This window comes from Tursiops truncatus, chromosome 16 (genome assembly GCF_011762595.2).
Source record: "Tursiops truncatus isolate mTurTru1 chromosome 16, mTurTru1.mat.Y, whole genome shotgun sequence".
NCBI classification, from domain to species: domain Eukaryota; kingdom Metazoa; phylum Chordata; class Mammalia; order Artiodactyla; family Delphinidae; genus Tursiops; species Tursiops truncatus.
In genome coordinates this window covers 7,248,107-7,261,683 of record NC_047049.1, presented here as the reverse complement: position 1 = coordinate 7,261,683, position 13,577 = coordinate 7,248,107, and the positions used below count along the sequence as shown (strand labels likewise).

The window sequence follows — 13,577 nt, the reverse complement described above, 5'->3', positions numbered from 1 at the left end:
TCTAAGCTTCTACCTTAAGAAGCTAGAAAAAAAGAGCAAGAATAAATTAAAAGCAAAAAGAATGAAAAAATAATAAAATTAAGAGCAGAACCCATTGAAACTGAAACATAAAAGCAATAGAGAAAGTCAATGAAAACAAAAGCAACTTTTTATAAAAGACAGAAAAAATGAATCTCTAGCATCACTATCAAAGAAAAAGAGAGAGAAGACACAAGTTACCAACATTAGGAATGAACAAGGGGATTTCAATACAGACCCAACAGACTTTAAAAGGACAATAAGAGAATACTGTGCAGAACTCTATACACACAAATTCACAATGGACTAATTCCTCAAAAACCACAAACCACGCAAACTCACTCAAATGAAATAAATAACCTAAATAGGACTGTGACTATTAAAGAAATTTTATTCATATTTTAAACCTTCAGAAAAGAAATTTCCGGGTTAAATGGTTTAATTGCAAATTCTACCAAACACTCAAGAAGAAATAACACTAGTGCTACACAATATCTTAAAAAATTTAAAAAGGAGGGAATTCTTCCCCACTCATTTTATAAGGCCATCAATGCCCTGAGACCAAAACCAAATAAAGATAATACAGGACTGCAGGGAAACTGCAGACCAATATCCCTCAGGAATACAGATGTAGGGAATTCCCTGGCAGTCCAGTGGTTAAGACTTCACCTTCCAATGAAGGGGGTATGGGTTCAATTCCTGGTCGAGCTAAGATCCCACATGCCTAGTGGCCAAAAAACCAAAACATAAAACAGAAACAACACTGTAACAAATTCAATAGAGACTTTAAAAATGGTCCACATCAAAAAAATCTCTTTTTAAAATTAATTAATTTATTTGGTTGTGCCAGGTCTTAGTTGTGGCAGGCAGGCTCCTTAGTTGTGGCATGCGAACTCTTAGTTGTGGCATGCATGTGGGATCTAGTTCCCTGACCAGGGATCCAACCCGGGTCCCCTTGCACTGGGAGCGCAGAGTCTTATCCACTGCACCACCAGGGAAGTCCCCAAAAAAAAGCTTAAAAAAAATACAGATTTAAAAGTTCTCAACAAAATAGTAACAAATTGAATCTAGCAATACAGAAACAGAATTATACATTATGACCAAATGGGGCTTATTCCACAAGTGCAATACTGGTTCAATATCTGAAAATCAATTAATATAATCCACCATATTAACAGTCTAAAGAAAAAACACCTCATGATTATATTCACTAATGCAAAAAAATTTTATTTTATTTTATTATTTTTTTAACGAAATTCAAGAAATACGTCCTAAAAATACAAGGGAACTTCTTCAACCTGATAAAGGGCATCTAATAAAATCCTGCAGCTAACATCATCCGTAATGGTGAAAAACTGAAGACTTTCCCCCTAAGATGGGAACAAGGCAGGAATGTGCCATCACCAGTCCTAGTCAATACCATATTGGAAGACCTAGGTAGTGTAATCAGGCAAGAAAAAAAAAGGCATGCATATTGGAAAGAATGAAATAAAACTGTCCCCATTCACAAATGGCATGACTGTCTACATAGAAAATCCCAGAAAATCCACTTAAACCTCCTAGAACTAATAATATGCAAGATTACAGGATACAAAGGCAACACAAAAATCAACCATATTTCTAGCAATAAACGATTGGAAACTGAATTTCAAAAAGCAATACCATTTTAAATACTCCAAAAACAAATATATAGGTATAAGTCTAAAAAATATGCACAGGATCTGCATGCTGAATGAAAACCAAAAAATGCTGAGGAAAGAAATCCAGGAAGACCTAAATGAATGAAGAGAGACACTATGTTCATAAACTGGAAGACTCAAGATAGTAAAGATGTTGATTCTCCTCAAATCACAGATTTAGCTCAATTTCAATGAAATTTTCAACATGGATTCTTTTGTAGATATTTAGAAACTAATTCTTAAATTTATTTGGAAAGGTAAAGGAACTAGAATGGCCAATACAACATTTGAAAAAGAATAAAGTTGAGAGACTCACACTATCTAACTTTTAAGATTTACTAAAAAGCTACACTAATCAAGATAGCATCCAGAGGATGTCACCATGAATTCTTCCAAACATTTAAGAAAGAAACAAAACTAATCTTACAAAAATCCTCTGAAAAAAATAAAAACAGAGACAAGTCTCACCTCATTTTATCAGACCAGCATAACCTTGACACAAAAACTTTACATTAAAATTGCAAGTAAGCACAACTGGACAGCCCGCATGCCTCAACGAAAGATCCCGCATGCCGCAACTAAGACCCTATGCAGCCAAAAATAAAGTAAATAAATATTTTTAAAAATAAAATTGCAAGTAAGGAAAATTACTGGCTAATCTCTCTCATGAAGCTATATAATTCCTAAGTAGAATACTACCAAATCAAATCCAACAATATATGAAAAGGATAATACATCATAATCAAACTTGGTTTACTTCAGGAACGTTAATTTTTTATAACATTGAACAATCACTACAATTATCTCAATAAAAATGTCAATTAAAAAAAAAACTGGGCTTCCCTGGTGGCACAGTGGTTGAGAGTCCGCCTGCCAATGCAGGGGACACGGGTTCGAGCCCTGGTCCAGGAAGATACTACATGCCGCAGAGCAACTAAGCCCGTGCGCCACAACTACTGAGCCTGTGCTCTAGAGCCCGTGAGCCGCAACTACTGAGCCTGCGTGCCACAACTACTGAAGCCCACGCACCTAGAGCCCGTGCTCTGCAACAAGACAAGCCACCTCAATGAGAAGCCCGCACACCATAACAAAGAGTAGCCCCCGCTCACCGCAACTAGAGAAAGACCGCACACAGCAACGAAGACCCAACGCAGCCAAAAATAAATAAATAAATAAATTTTTTAAATTGAGGACCCCCACCAAAATCAATCAGTTCAACTCTAACAGAATCAAGAAGAAAAATCATCTGATCATATCAATGAATATTAAAGAAAGCAACTGATCGAGTTCAACAACCCAACCATTATGATTAAAAACTCTTAACAAACTAGAATATAAAGGAACAGCCTCAATCTGGATGACTACCTGTAAAAACCTAGAGCTAACATCATATTTAACAGTGAAATATTAGAAGCTTTCCTCTTCTAATAGGCAGTGTTAGAAGGCTATCTGCCTTCACAATTTCTATTCAATGTTGACCTAGAGACTGCACAGCATTTTAATAAACAAAATATTAAGAATGGAATAGAAGAAATACAACTACTATTTACACATGACACTACAGTCTTTATAGAAAATCCAAAAGAATCTATAAATAAATAATTAGAATTAATGTGTGACTTACTGGATACAAGATCAATATAAAAATCTGTTGTACTTACACATAGCAGCAATAAACTATTAGAAAATAAAATTTAAAAGCATAACAATAATAGTCACAACAACAAAAAAATCTAGGAATCAACCAAGGAAAAATACTGGTTGGCCAAAAAGTTGTTCTGGTTATTTGGGGGTTTTTTTAATATATTTTTTAATTTATTTTTGGCTGCGTTGGGTCTTCGTTGCTGTGTGTGGGCTTTCTCTAGTTGCGGTGGGCAGGGGCTACTCTTCGTTGTGGTGCGCAGGCTTCTCATTGAGGTGGCTTCTCTTGTTGCGGAGCACGGGCTCTAGGCGCGCGGGCTTCAGTAGTTGTGGCGCGCAGGCTCAGCAGTTGTGGCACACAGGCTTAGTTGCTCCGTGGCATGTGGGATCTTCCCAGACCAGGGCTCGAACCCATGTCCCCTGCACTGGCAGGCGGATTCTTAACCACTGCGCCACCAGGGAAGTCCCTGTTTGGTTTTAAGTAAAAATAAGACACATTTTTCATTTTCACCAAGAACTTTATTGAACAATGTATTCATTAACCGAGCAAACTTTTTGGCCAACCCAATATATAAGATCTCTGTACAGAAAATCTCTATACAGACAAAATACTACTGAGAGAAAATTAAGAACTAAATAAATGGAGGAATACATCATGTTCATGGATTCACTCGATACTATAAACATGTAAATCCTCCTCAAACTGATCCATAAATTCAATACAATCCTAATCAAAATCCCAGGGTGGGTTTTGTTTTTTTCCTGAAAAGTGATGATTCTAAAATTTAAATAAATATGCAAAGAGCTAACTAACAACATACAAGACAACAATGGAAAAGCTATCAAAGTCAGAGAACTTACGTTAACCAAATGGGGAGACTTGTCCAGTAATTAGGACAATTTGGCATTGGCATAAGGATAAACAAACAGACCCAAAGGAATAGAACAGAGGATCCAGAAACAGACCCAAACACATACTATTACTGGACTTATGACAGAGGCACCCCTACAGTGCAGTGGGGGAAAGAGCAGACATTTCAATAAGTGGTGCTGGGTTATCTGAATATTCATAGGTAAAAAAAAAAATAAACCTTGACTCTACCTCACAACATACACAGCAATTAATTGGGACCTAAATGTGAAAAGGAAAAGAACAAAGTTTCTAGAAAAACATATAGGAAAATATCATTTTGACTCTGGGTAGGCAGATTTACTACACAATATTCAAAAGCACTAACCATTTTTAAATGCTATATTAAACTTTAGTAAAATTAAAGAACTTCTGTTCATCAAAAGACACTATTACAGGGACTTCCCTGGTGGTCCAGCGGTTAAGATTCCAAGCTCCCAATGCAGGGGGCCTGGGTTCGATTCCTGGTCAGGGAACTAGATCCCTCATGCCGCAACTAAAAAGATCCCGCATGACACAAGGAAACGCGACAAGAAATATCCTGCGCGCTGCAACTAAGACCTGACGCAGCCAAATAAATAAATAAAAATTTTTTTAAAAGGTACTATTACAGGGCTTCCCTGGTGGCGCAGTGGTTGAGAGTCCGCCTGCCTTTGCAGGGGACACGGGTTCATGCCCCGGTCCGGGAAGATCCCACATGCCGCGGAGCGGCTGGGCCCGTGAGGCATGGCCGCTGAGCCTGCACATCCGGAGCCTGTGCTCCGCAACAGGAGAGGCCACAGCAGTGAGAGGCCCGCGTACCGCAAAAAAAAAAAAAAAAAGATACTATTACAAAAGTGAAGAGACAAGCGACACACCAGATACAAAGGTTATATACACAGAATATATAAAAAACTCCTACAAATCAATAAAAGAAAGGCAACCCAATCTTTAAATAAGCGAAAGCTTGAATAGGCATTTCACAAAAAAGAACAGCCAAATAGACAGCATATGAAGATATGCTCAATATCCTTAGACATCAGGGAAATGAGAATAAAACCACAAGATACCACTACACACCTAGCAGAATCACTGAAATTGGATAAGCTGACAAGAGCAGGTGTTGGCAAGGATGTGGAGCTACTAGAATTCTCACACACTGCCAGTAGGAGTGCAAACTAGTGCAACCAATTTGGAAAACTGTCTGGCAGTATTCATAATAACACAGTGCTGGAAATGAGTCAAATGACTATCAACAGGAGGATGAAGGAATAAAATGAATGAATAAATCAATAAATAAATTGTGGTATTTTCATATAGTACAGTACTAACCACAATGAAATGAAGCACTCTAGTGCTACACACAATATGAAAGACCATGGGTAAACCTAACAAAGCCATGCTCAGCAAAAGAAACCATATCAAAAAAGTGCATACCCAAAGATACTACTCATATCAAGTCAACAAGAGGCAAAACTCAATGAAATGGAAAAAGGATAATCTTTTCAACAAATGACGGATGGAACAATTCAACATTCACATACCAAAAAAAATTAACCCCAACCAGTATCTCAAACCTTCTACAAAAATTAATTCAAAACAAATAATAGATCTAAATGTAAAAATTTTAAACTTTTAGAAGAAAACCTAGAAGACCTATGTGACCTTAAGTTAGGCAAAGAGTTCTTTAATATGACAACAAAAGCACGATCCACATACGAAAAAATTAATAAATGTGACTTCATAAAAATGAATTTCTGCTCTTCAGAAGATATTGTTAAAGAGAATGAAAAACAACAAGCGAACAAATGAGAGAAAACATTTGCATATCACATACCTGACAAGGAACTTATATCCACAATACATAAAGAATCCTCAAATCTTAATAAGTTAACAGGCAACCCCATTTAAAAATAGGCCAAAGATTTGAACACACATTTCACCAAAGATATACAGATGGCAAAAGAGCACATGAAAAGGTAATCAAAGTCATTAGGAAAATGCTAATTAAAACCACAATAAGAAACCAGTACAGCTGACATGAAAAATAGCCTAACTTATGATGACAGAAGTCAAAATAATCATTACCTTTAGGAGGGAATGAGTGGGAGGGGACACAAGGGGGCTTCTTCTATGGTGTTAATAATGTTTTCTTTGTTGATCAGGTTGGTGAGTTACACACAATTATTCATTTTGTAAAAGCTGTACACTTATGACCTATTCCCTTTTCTACACGGATGTTATACTTTATTCAGTAAGTTCACATTAAAAAAGAAAAAAACTTCCCAAAGCTACTCCACATCTAGGTAGCTTCACCAGTGAATTCTACCAAACATTTAAGGAAGAAAAAACAATTGTCAACAAACTCTTTCAAAAAATAGATTCTTGTTTAATGATGTCAGCATAACTTGATACCAAACCCTGACAAGGACACTACAAGAAAGGAAAATTACAGGACAATCTCCCTCATGGACAAAGTTGCAAAAATCCTAAACAAAATATTAACAAAGTGAATCCAGTAATATATATATATAAGTTGGGTTTATTCCAGAAATGCACTTAACATTTGAAAATGATCAATGTAATTCACCTACATGAATAAAGGAAAAAATTCATATGGTTACCTCAACAGATACAGGAAAAACATTTAATCAACAACAACACACACCGTTAGCAAAGGAGAAAAACATTTAATCAACAACAACACACACCGTTAGCAAATCTGAAGTCTGATAACAGAGTTATCTACAAAACTAACTTACAAGATAACATCATACCTAACAGTGAAACACTGAACGTATTCTCTGAAAAGGGCGGAAGAAGACAAGGATGCCTTCTGTCACCACTTCTTTTCAACATTCTCCCAAAGGTCCCAAACAGTGTAATAAGGGGGGAAAAGTTACAAAGGATTGGAAAGGAAGAAATAAAACTATCATTATTTATAGTTTGCCTAATTATATATGTAGAAAATATAAAAGAATCTATAGTTAAACTATTAGTTTAAAAGGATAAATCATTAACCTCTACAAGTGAGCTATTAGAATCCGAAAGTATCTACAGGTAAACAACAGAGTGAATAAATAAAATTGTGGTATAATTGTACAAAGGATTCATATACAGCAACAAAAACGAATGAACTGCTATGTACAAGTTGAGTGAATCTCACAGAATGTTGACTGAAAGACACCAGAAAGAACACACTGAAGGCTTCCATTTATATCGAAAACAGACAAATTAATCAATGATGTTAAAACTCCTTGTAGTTGCCTTTAGAGAGGAAGGAGGAGCAATTTAGAGGATTATCAGGGAGTTTAAGGGGGGCTTCTAGAGTCTGTAATATTCTGTTTCTTGATTAGGGTGATAGGTGTGTTCACTTTGTAATAATTAATTGAGCCATACTCTTTTGGTTTGCGCACTTTAATGTAGTTACGCTGCACCTCGTTTCAAAAAAATTTATTACAATTTTTTCTAATCACATTTCACTGCTTGAAACATTTTAACGGCTCCCCATAGACTAAGAGTAAAATCTAAGCTCTTAGGCATGGCATATGATATGGCTCCTACCTTTAATCTAAACCTCATCTCTATCTCACACATACACTTTATATTCTAATTTACCAAATTATTTATAGGGCCAGAACCTTCATGCCTTTAGATAATGTTTCCACTTCTTGAAATTCTCTCCCTCTTTACACTCTACCCACACTCAACACAATTTCCACCCAACTTGGATATTAGCTCCTCCAAGACCCTTCTTATCCCTCTTCCCCAAATCACTCCCTTACCTATACTCAGTATATCTATTATTGCATACATCAAGCTACAGCATTAGCTATTTATGTCTATGTCAGTCTATCCTCTATTGTACTGTGAACAACTCAAGCACAAGGTCTAAATTTTCATACTGCCAGTGCCTACCACAAGGCTTGACAGGTGGTAGTCACTTAGCAAGTTTCACTGTTACGTATATAACCTTACAAGCTGAAACAGTAAAACCATCTAGGATGAAGCCTAAGTCTTACACCTCCTCCACAGCACTCGGCAGAGCAATGATACACTACAGGCATTAACGGTGATGGTTTAGCTAGTAGTAGAACCTGTACCAAAACTCAGTTCCATGGACAAAATGCTCTTTTCAAAGCATATGCAAAACACTCTTCAAAAACCATATGCTCACCTAAGAAAAGGGATGTATGTCCTACTGGAAATGTAAAAAAAATCATCATCCTTTTATACATACAGATTTCCAGAGTTTTGAGCTAGAAGAAACCAACAGAAATCACCTAGTCAAAATCTTTAGGAAAGAACTGAAGTCCAGAAAAAAAAGTGGCTTGCTCAAGGTTGAGACAATAGCAAGAAGGGCCAAGACTAGGACTCAGATCCCCTGGCTTCTCACTTAGTGCTTTCTCACAGCCCATGCAGCCTCCCTTTTGTACCATGTGACTTCTCAAGGTAAGTGGTACGACTACTTTACTACTTTGGATTTAGATAGCTAGTATCCTCAATTGCAAGATTTTTTTCTTAATTTCATTTTTAAATTTGGTTCTAACACATGAATACTAATAGTACCAACAAGTTCAACCAGGAAAACACCATTTCCAGTTCCAATATCAAGCACTGAAGCATCCAATGGAATCTTGTGTTTCTGCATCCACCTTATTAGTCGAGTCATACTCTCTTCTCCAAACCTATTAGAAACAGAGAATCAGTTTATCAAATAACAGAGGGATAGAGAACAAAGGTTATAACTACATTACACTCAAGCAGCTTATTCAGTTTGCTCAATTAAGTCTTTTTTGAAAGTAAGAAATAACATCTGTAACTGCTTAATCTTCATCTATACTATTATTCAGAAGAAAACACCCCCAAGAATAGAACAGAATAGCTAAGGTTGGTATGTTACTTATTAATGTTTCTCTACATCAGCATTAACACTTGTACACGTTGGTGGCTAAAACGTGCATTGCTTATTGAAAAAGGACAGTTATAAAATAAGGGTTATTTCCTAATACTGTCATCAAATTTAAATCTGGGCCATTAAAAGAGAAAAGAGACAGATTCTTTCAATCTACCCACCAAAGCCAGAATCAGTCCAAGGTTCCCAAGATTTCTAGGGTTTCTCTGGGATAAGCACTTAAAAGACACACACACACCTACACAATCTTCTGGATCATAATCCCACTACTTTTTCTAACTTACCAGATTTCTCCTGTATCTCCATATTCTTGGAAAGTTTGCAGTTCTCTCTCATAGACAGCATCCCAACTATATGAATAATCAAATGCAAAGCAAATTATTCAATTAAACTGTATTATGAATTAAAGGTATATTTCTAATACATTACTGGGATAGTTATGACAGAAATTTAAAACATTATTAGTGTTGACAAGTGCACACCGCTCAATCTTTTAACATCCTTGTGTTAAAAGAATGAAAGAAATAAGTTTATACATGTAAAGCACTTACAACAATGCCTGACATTTAAAACGGTGTATGTTTTAGCTTAAAAAATACAAAGACGTATCTGTCCAAGGATCCCTAAGTCCCAAACACAAATCCAAAACTTGACTGTAAAGGCATAGTGTCATTACAGCACTTTTCAGTTTAAAATGTAAAGACACAATAATTTTCTACCAATTAGGTGGTTACTCACAATGGAATTCGCCAAAAATAAGCTCCGCTTAAAGGTTAAGTTTTAAGACTTACTCTCACTCCTTTTAAGGACTCCTCCTCCATCAATTGCCGTCTCTTCCTATTTCATGTCTATAGAAGCCCTTCTCCTCCTCCAAGTTACCTCTCATTCTTACCTTTCCCCACAGTCATTCATTCATCCATTAATCCATTAAATAAGTGCTGAGCGTCTGCTTAGGTCAGACCACTTTCTCCTACTCCAAGATGCCCACTATCTCCTCGCTCCCTCCTTACACCATCCCCCCCCACTCCCACCCCTTCCAGCTTCCACGTCCCTGCCCTCGTCCCCTTAACCTTTTCAGCTTCCCAGCCGAGCAGTTCTCCTCCGGCCTCCTACCCTCGCCCACCAGCCGTATTCGTCAGCCCCGCCCACTTTCACCCCACGGGCCCCTTAGACGTCAACCCCTTGAAAAGCCTATTTACAGCCGCCAGTGTAGTCCCTCGGGATTCCATCCCTACGACCCCCGCCCCCGGACCCTCGTCCAAGGCGGCCCTTTAGGCTTCCTCCCGTCACGCCCCCTAAGCTCTCCCCATCTTCCGGGGCCGCCTAGGCCCCATCTCTCCTTCCCCTCCTGCGGCCCAGTCCGGGCAGTGCCGCTCACCCTCCCCTGCCCTGCGCCACACTCACTGCTCTCGGGTGCCCAGCGCAGACGGGGCAAAGCCATCCCCTCGGGGACTGCCCCCTCGAGACCGCGCCGCGGCCCCAGCGCCGCCGTCGTCGTCCGCGCCCTCGCTCATCGCGCTCCTTACCCCGGAGGGCCTTTGGGGCCGCCATAGAGACGTGGCGCGGGCAGAGCGGACGGGCGGGCTGGCGCCTCTAGGAGGCGGGAGTCGGCCCTCTCTACTGCTCCCGGCCCCGGTGGGGGTCCGCAGTCCTGCGCTTTTCCTGCAGCCACCCTGGTCCAGAGTCCCGGATCCCAAAGCCCAGAGTGGGCGGGGCGGGGCCTCGCCTCGGTCCCCACTCTCCCTCCAACCAGCGTCAGATGCACCCCCTTCTTCGAGGTGCCCGCCTAAGCACCACTATATTTGGGGACTGCTGTTCCTAAGGGACTGTTCAAGGTATTGCATTTTGGAAAAAGGCTGGCGGTGGGGGAGCCACACTGAATACCTAAGCCGACACTGCTCAACCCAAATGTACAAATCACCTCATCTCTCCACGTCGTGGGCAGATCTGAGAAATGAGTGGGACAGTCCATCGCATTATTTGGCTTTCCTGCCCAAGGCTAATTTCATTTGCGGCTGGCATTCCGCCTTGCAAATAGCACTCTGGCCTCTTCTGACTTGACGTCACTGGTGGACGAGGGAATTTATGCCCAGTGAAATGAATGCCATACGACACCCGCCCCCCCCGCCCTCCTCCCCGCCCTCCCAAGTAAGCCAATCACGGGTATCAGAGTGCTAAGTGAGAAGAAAGGTCTAAGTGAAAGTCAAGATGCCTGTCTCAGCTCTGCCCCTAACCAGGCGCCTGGCCCTATCCAAGACTCCTAACCTCTGTGTGCTTCAATTTCCTCACCTGCAGCTCGCTGGTAATAGAATGCTCCCAACCAGTGAATCTGAGATTCATCCACCTCTTGGTGGGACTGATGCTGGAAGTTCTGCAGCATAATGCCAGAGATCTTATGGGCCAAATGTCTGGGGGGACTTCTGTAGCAGCAATGAAATACTGGTAGTCCAATGCCCTAGGCAAGAATCTCAAAGGCTCTTAGCAAGGCTGCCTTCCAACCAAAACACATGTTTCCTAGGCCACTTTTCTGTTGACATGGCAGACAGAAGCCCAATAACAAGTCCCTGGAGGTAAGTGGCGTCAACATTTGCCTTTCCAGCTCACAGAAATCCCGATTAAGACCGCATGTGCATCTCCTCTGATGCAAGACGTTCCAAGATCTGCAGGCAACCACTGGTGACAGAATATGGTAAAAGGCAGATGGGAATCTATGTGTATAGTGATTAAAGAACTCAAGAAAGTGCGTAAGTAACCTTATTACAGAGTAATAAAACCACCAGATGCCACGGCCAATTAGTGCTGCCCTGAGCGAATGGTTGTTTTGATTTTTTCTAGACTCGATGCTCAAGAGAGTAAGCTTGAATGTGACTGAGTGGGTCTTAAAAAGTTTTAGGTTCTAATTCAGAAGCACCCATGAAAGACAAGGCCGTCTTCAATCTGATGTCTTGCCAACACTTAAGATATTTTTGCTGTGTTTGCTGAATGCTATAAACAGTTGTTGGTATGGAGCCCTGGAAAAAACCCATGGTTTATACAGAGTTCCTTCTCTGGCTCCAGGATTACTCTGGGTGTTTAGTTCTGAGGGCTGAATGGGGCACCACCTCTGATCTCCCAGGGCAACAGATTCTTGGTGGGGGGGATGGAGACGCTCGATCCGAGCAGAGCTGCCCATCACCAGGGAGAAGGAGGAATGTGCCAAGGAACACAGTCCCTTCCACCAGGTGCTCGTTCCACAAGGCAGGAGGGAGGCTCTGAGGGTATTCTGGGTTGCCTGTCTCCCTCTCATTCTGCCAATCCCTGCAGCCTGGAACCCTGCTCACCTATAACTTCTCTGAAACTGCTTTCAGGAGTTCTCAAATGCTCCCCAATTGGCAAAACAATGGCCAAGTTCCAGGCAATTCTGGTTAGGGTTAGAAGGGAAGGATTCTCTGAGAGGGTGGCACTGAGTGAAAACCTAAAAGAGTTTGTCACAGGTGGTATCCCTAGGGAAGCAGAGTGTAAGACTGAGATGAACATGGCAGAAGTTTATTAGGGAGTGCTCTCAAGATCACCACCTATCGGGGAAGAGAGAAGCAGGGTTGGACAGAGGAAGTAGTCAGGCTGGGGTACCATTACGACCGAGCCTCAGTTAACACCCTCTCCCCTGACAGGGCACTGTGAAGCTGGGATGATCCTTTGGAATTTTCAGGTTGGACTGAAGGATGTGAGCCTCTATTCATCTACATTGACCAGGCATTGAATGCTTGTTTGCCCAGAAAAGGAGGATTGACCTTGGGTGATGAGACTCTTCCATGAAGGATAATTCCAGGAGAGGGCTGTCACCTGACAACCTCCCCAGCAGCTGGGAAAATAATGCAATCAGTTGTGCAAGGGGAGATCTGGGTCACACATCACCACATCTAGAGCAGAGATAATAGAGTAAACCTTGCAGCTTTCTGGGAGAAGAGCATTTCAGGCAAAGGGAAGAGTGAGTGCAAAGCCCCTGAGGTAGAATGAGATAGGGGTATCCAGGAAGCAGAAAAAAGACTAGTATAGCTGTAGCAGAGTGAACAAACGGGACAGCAGCAGGAAATGAAGGAGTCAGATCATTGTAAGGTTTGGGATTTGACCAAGAAGCAACATGATTTAAATTTAAGTTTTGGGGGGCTCCCCTGGTGGCGCAGTGGTTGAGACTCCGCCTGCCGATGCAGGGGACACGGGTTCGTGCCCCAGTCCGGGAAGATCCCACATGCCGCGGAGCGGCTGGGCCCGTGAGCCATGGCCACTGAGCCTGCGCATCCGGAGCCCGTGCTCCACGACGGGAGAGGCCACAGCAGTGAGAGGCCCGCGTACCGCAAAAAAAAAAAAAAAAAAATTTAAGTTTTGGCGTGACAATTTTGGCTGGTATGTTGTGAATAGATTTGGCAGGGAAAGGGTTAAAAGCAGAAGTGGGAAC

At 40.9% G+C, this 13,577-nt stretch overlaps 1 protein-coding gene across 5 annotated transcripts in view; it reads right to left on the bottom strand.

The window, feature by feature from the left end:
- EEF1AKMT2 (EEF1A lysine methyltransferase 2) overlaps window positions 1-10,845 on the bottom strand; it is an 81,401-nt gene extending 70,556 nt beyond the window's left edge. For 2 of the 5 annotated variants that reach the window (XM_033842451.2, XM_073793823.1), the window contains exons 1-3: window positions 10,547-10,680; window positions 9,427-9,492; window positions 8,801-8,915 (exon numbers count right to left, since the gene is read on the bottom strand). In XM_033842451.2, the coding sequence (XP_033698342.1) occupies window positions 8,801-8,915; window positions 9,427-9,492; window positions 10,547-10,656 (291 nt within the window). In that variant the 5' untranslated portion in view covers window positions 10,657-10,680. Of the gene's footprint in view, window positions 1-8,796; window positions 8,916-9,426; window positions 9,493-10,546 lie in introns of all 5 variants that reach the window. The other 3 variants (XM_033842452.2, XM_033842450.2, XM_073793824.1) reach the window with 3 other exon arrangements.
- Between the last annotated feature and the right edge of the window lie 2,732 nt (window positions 10,846-13,577).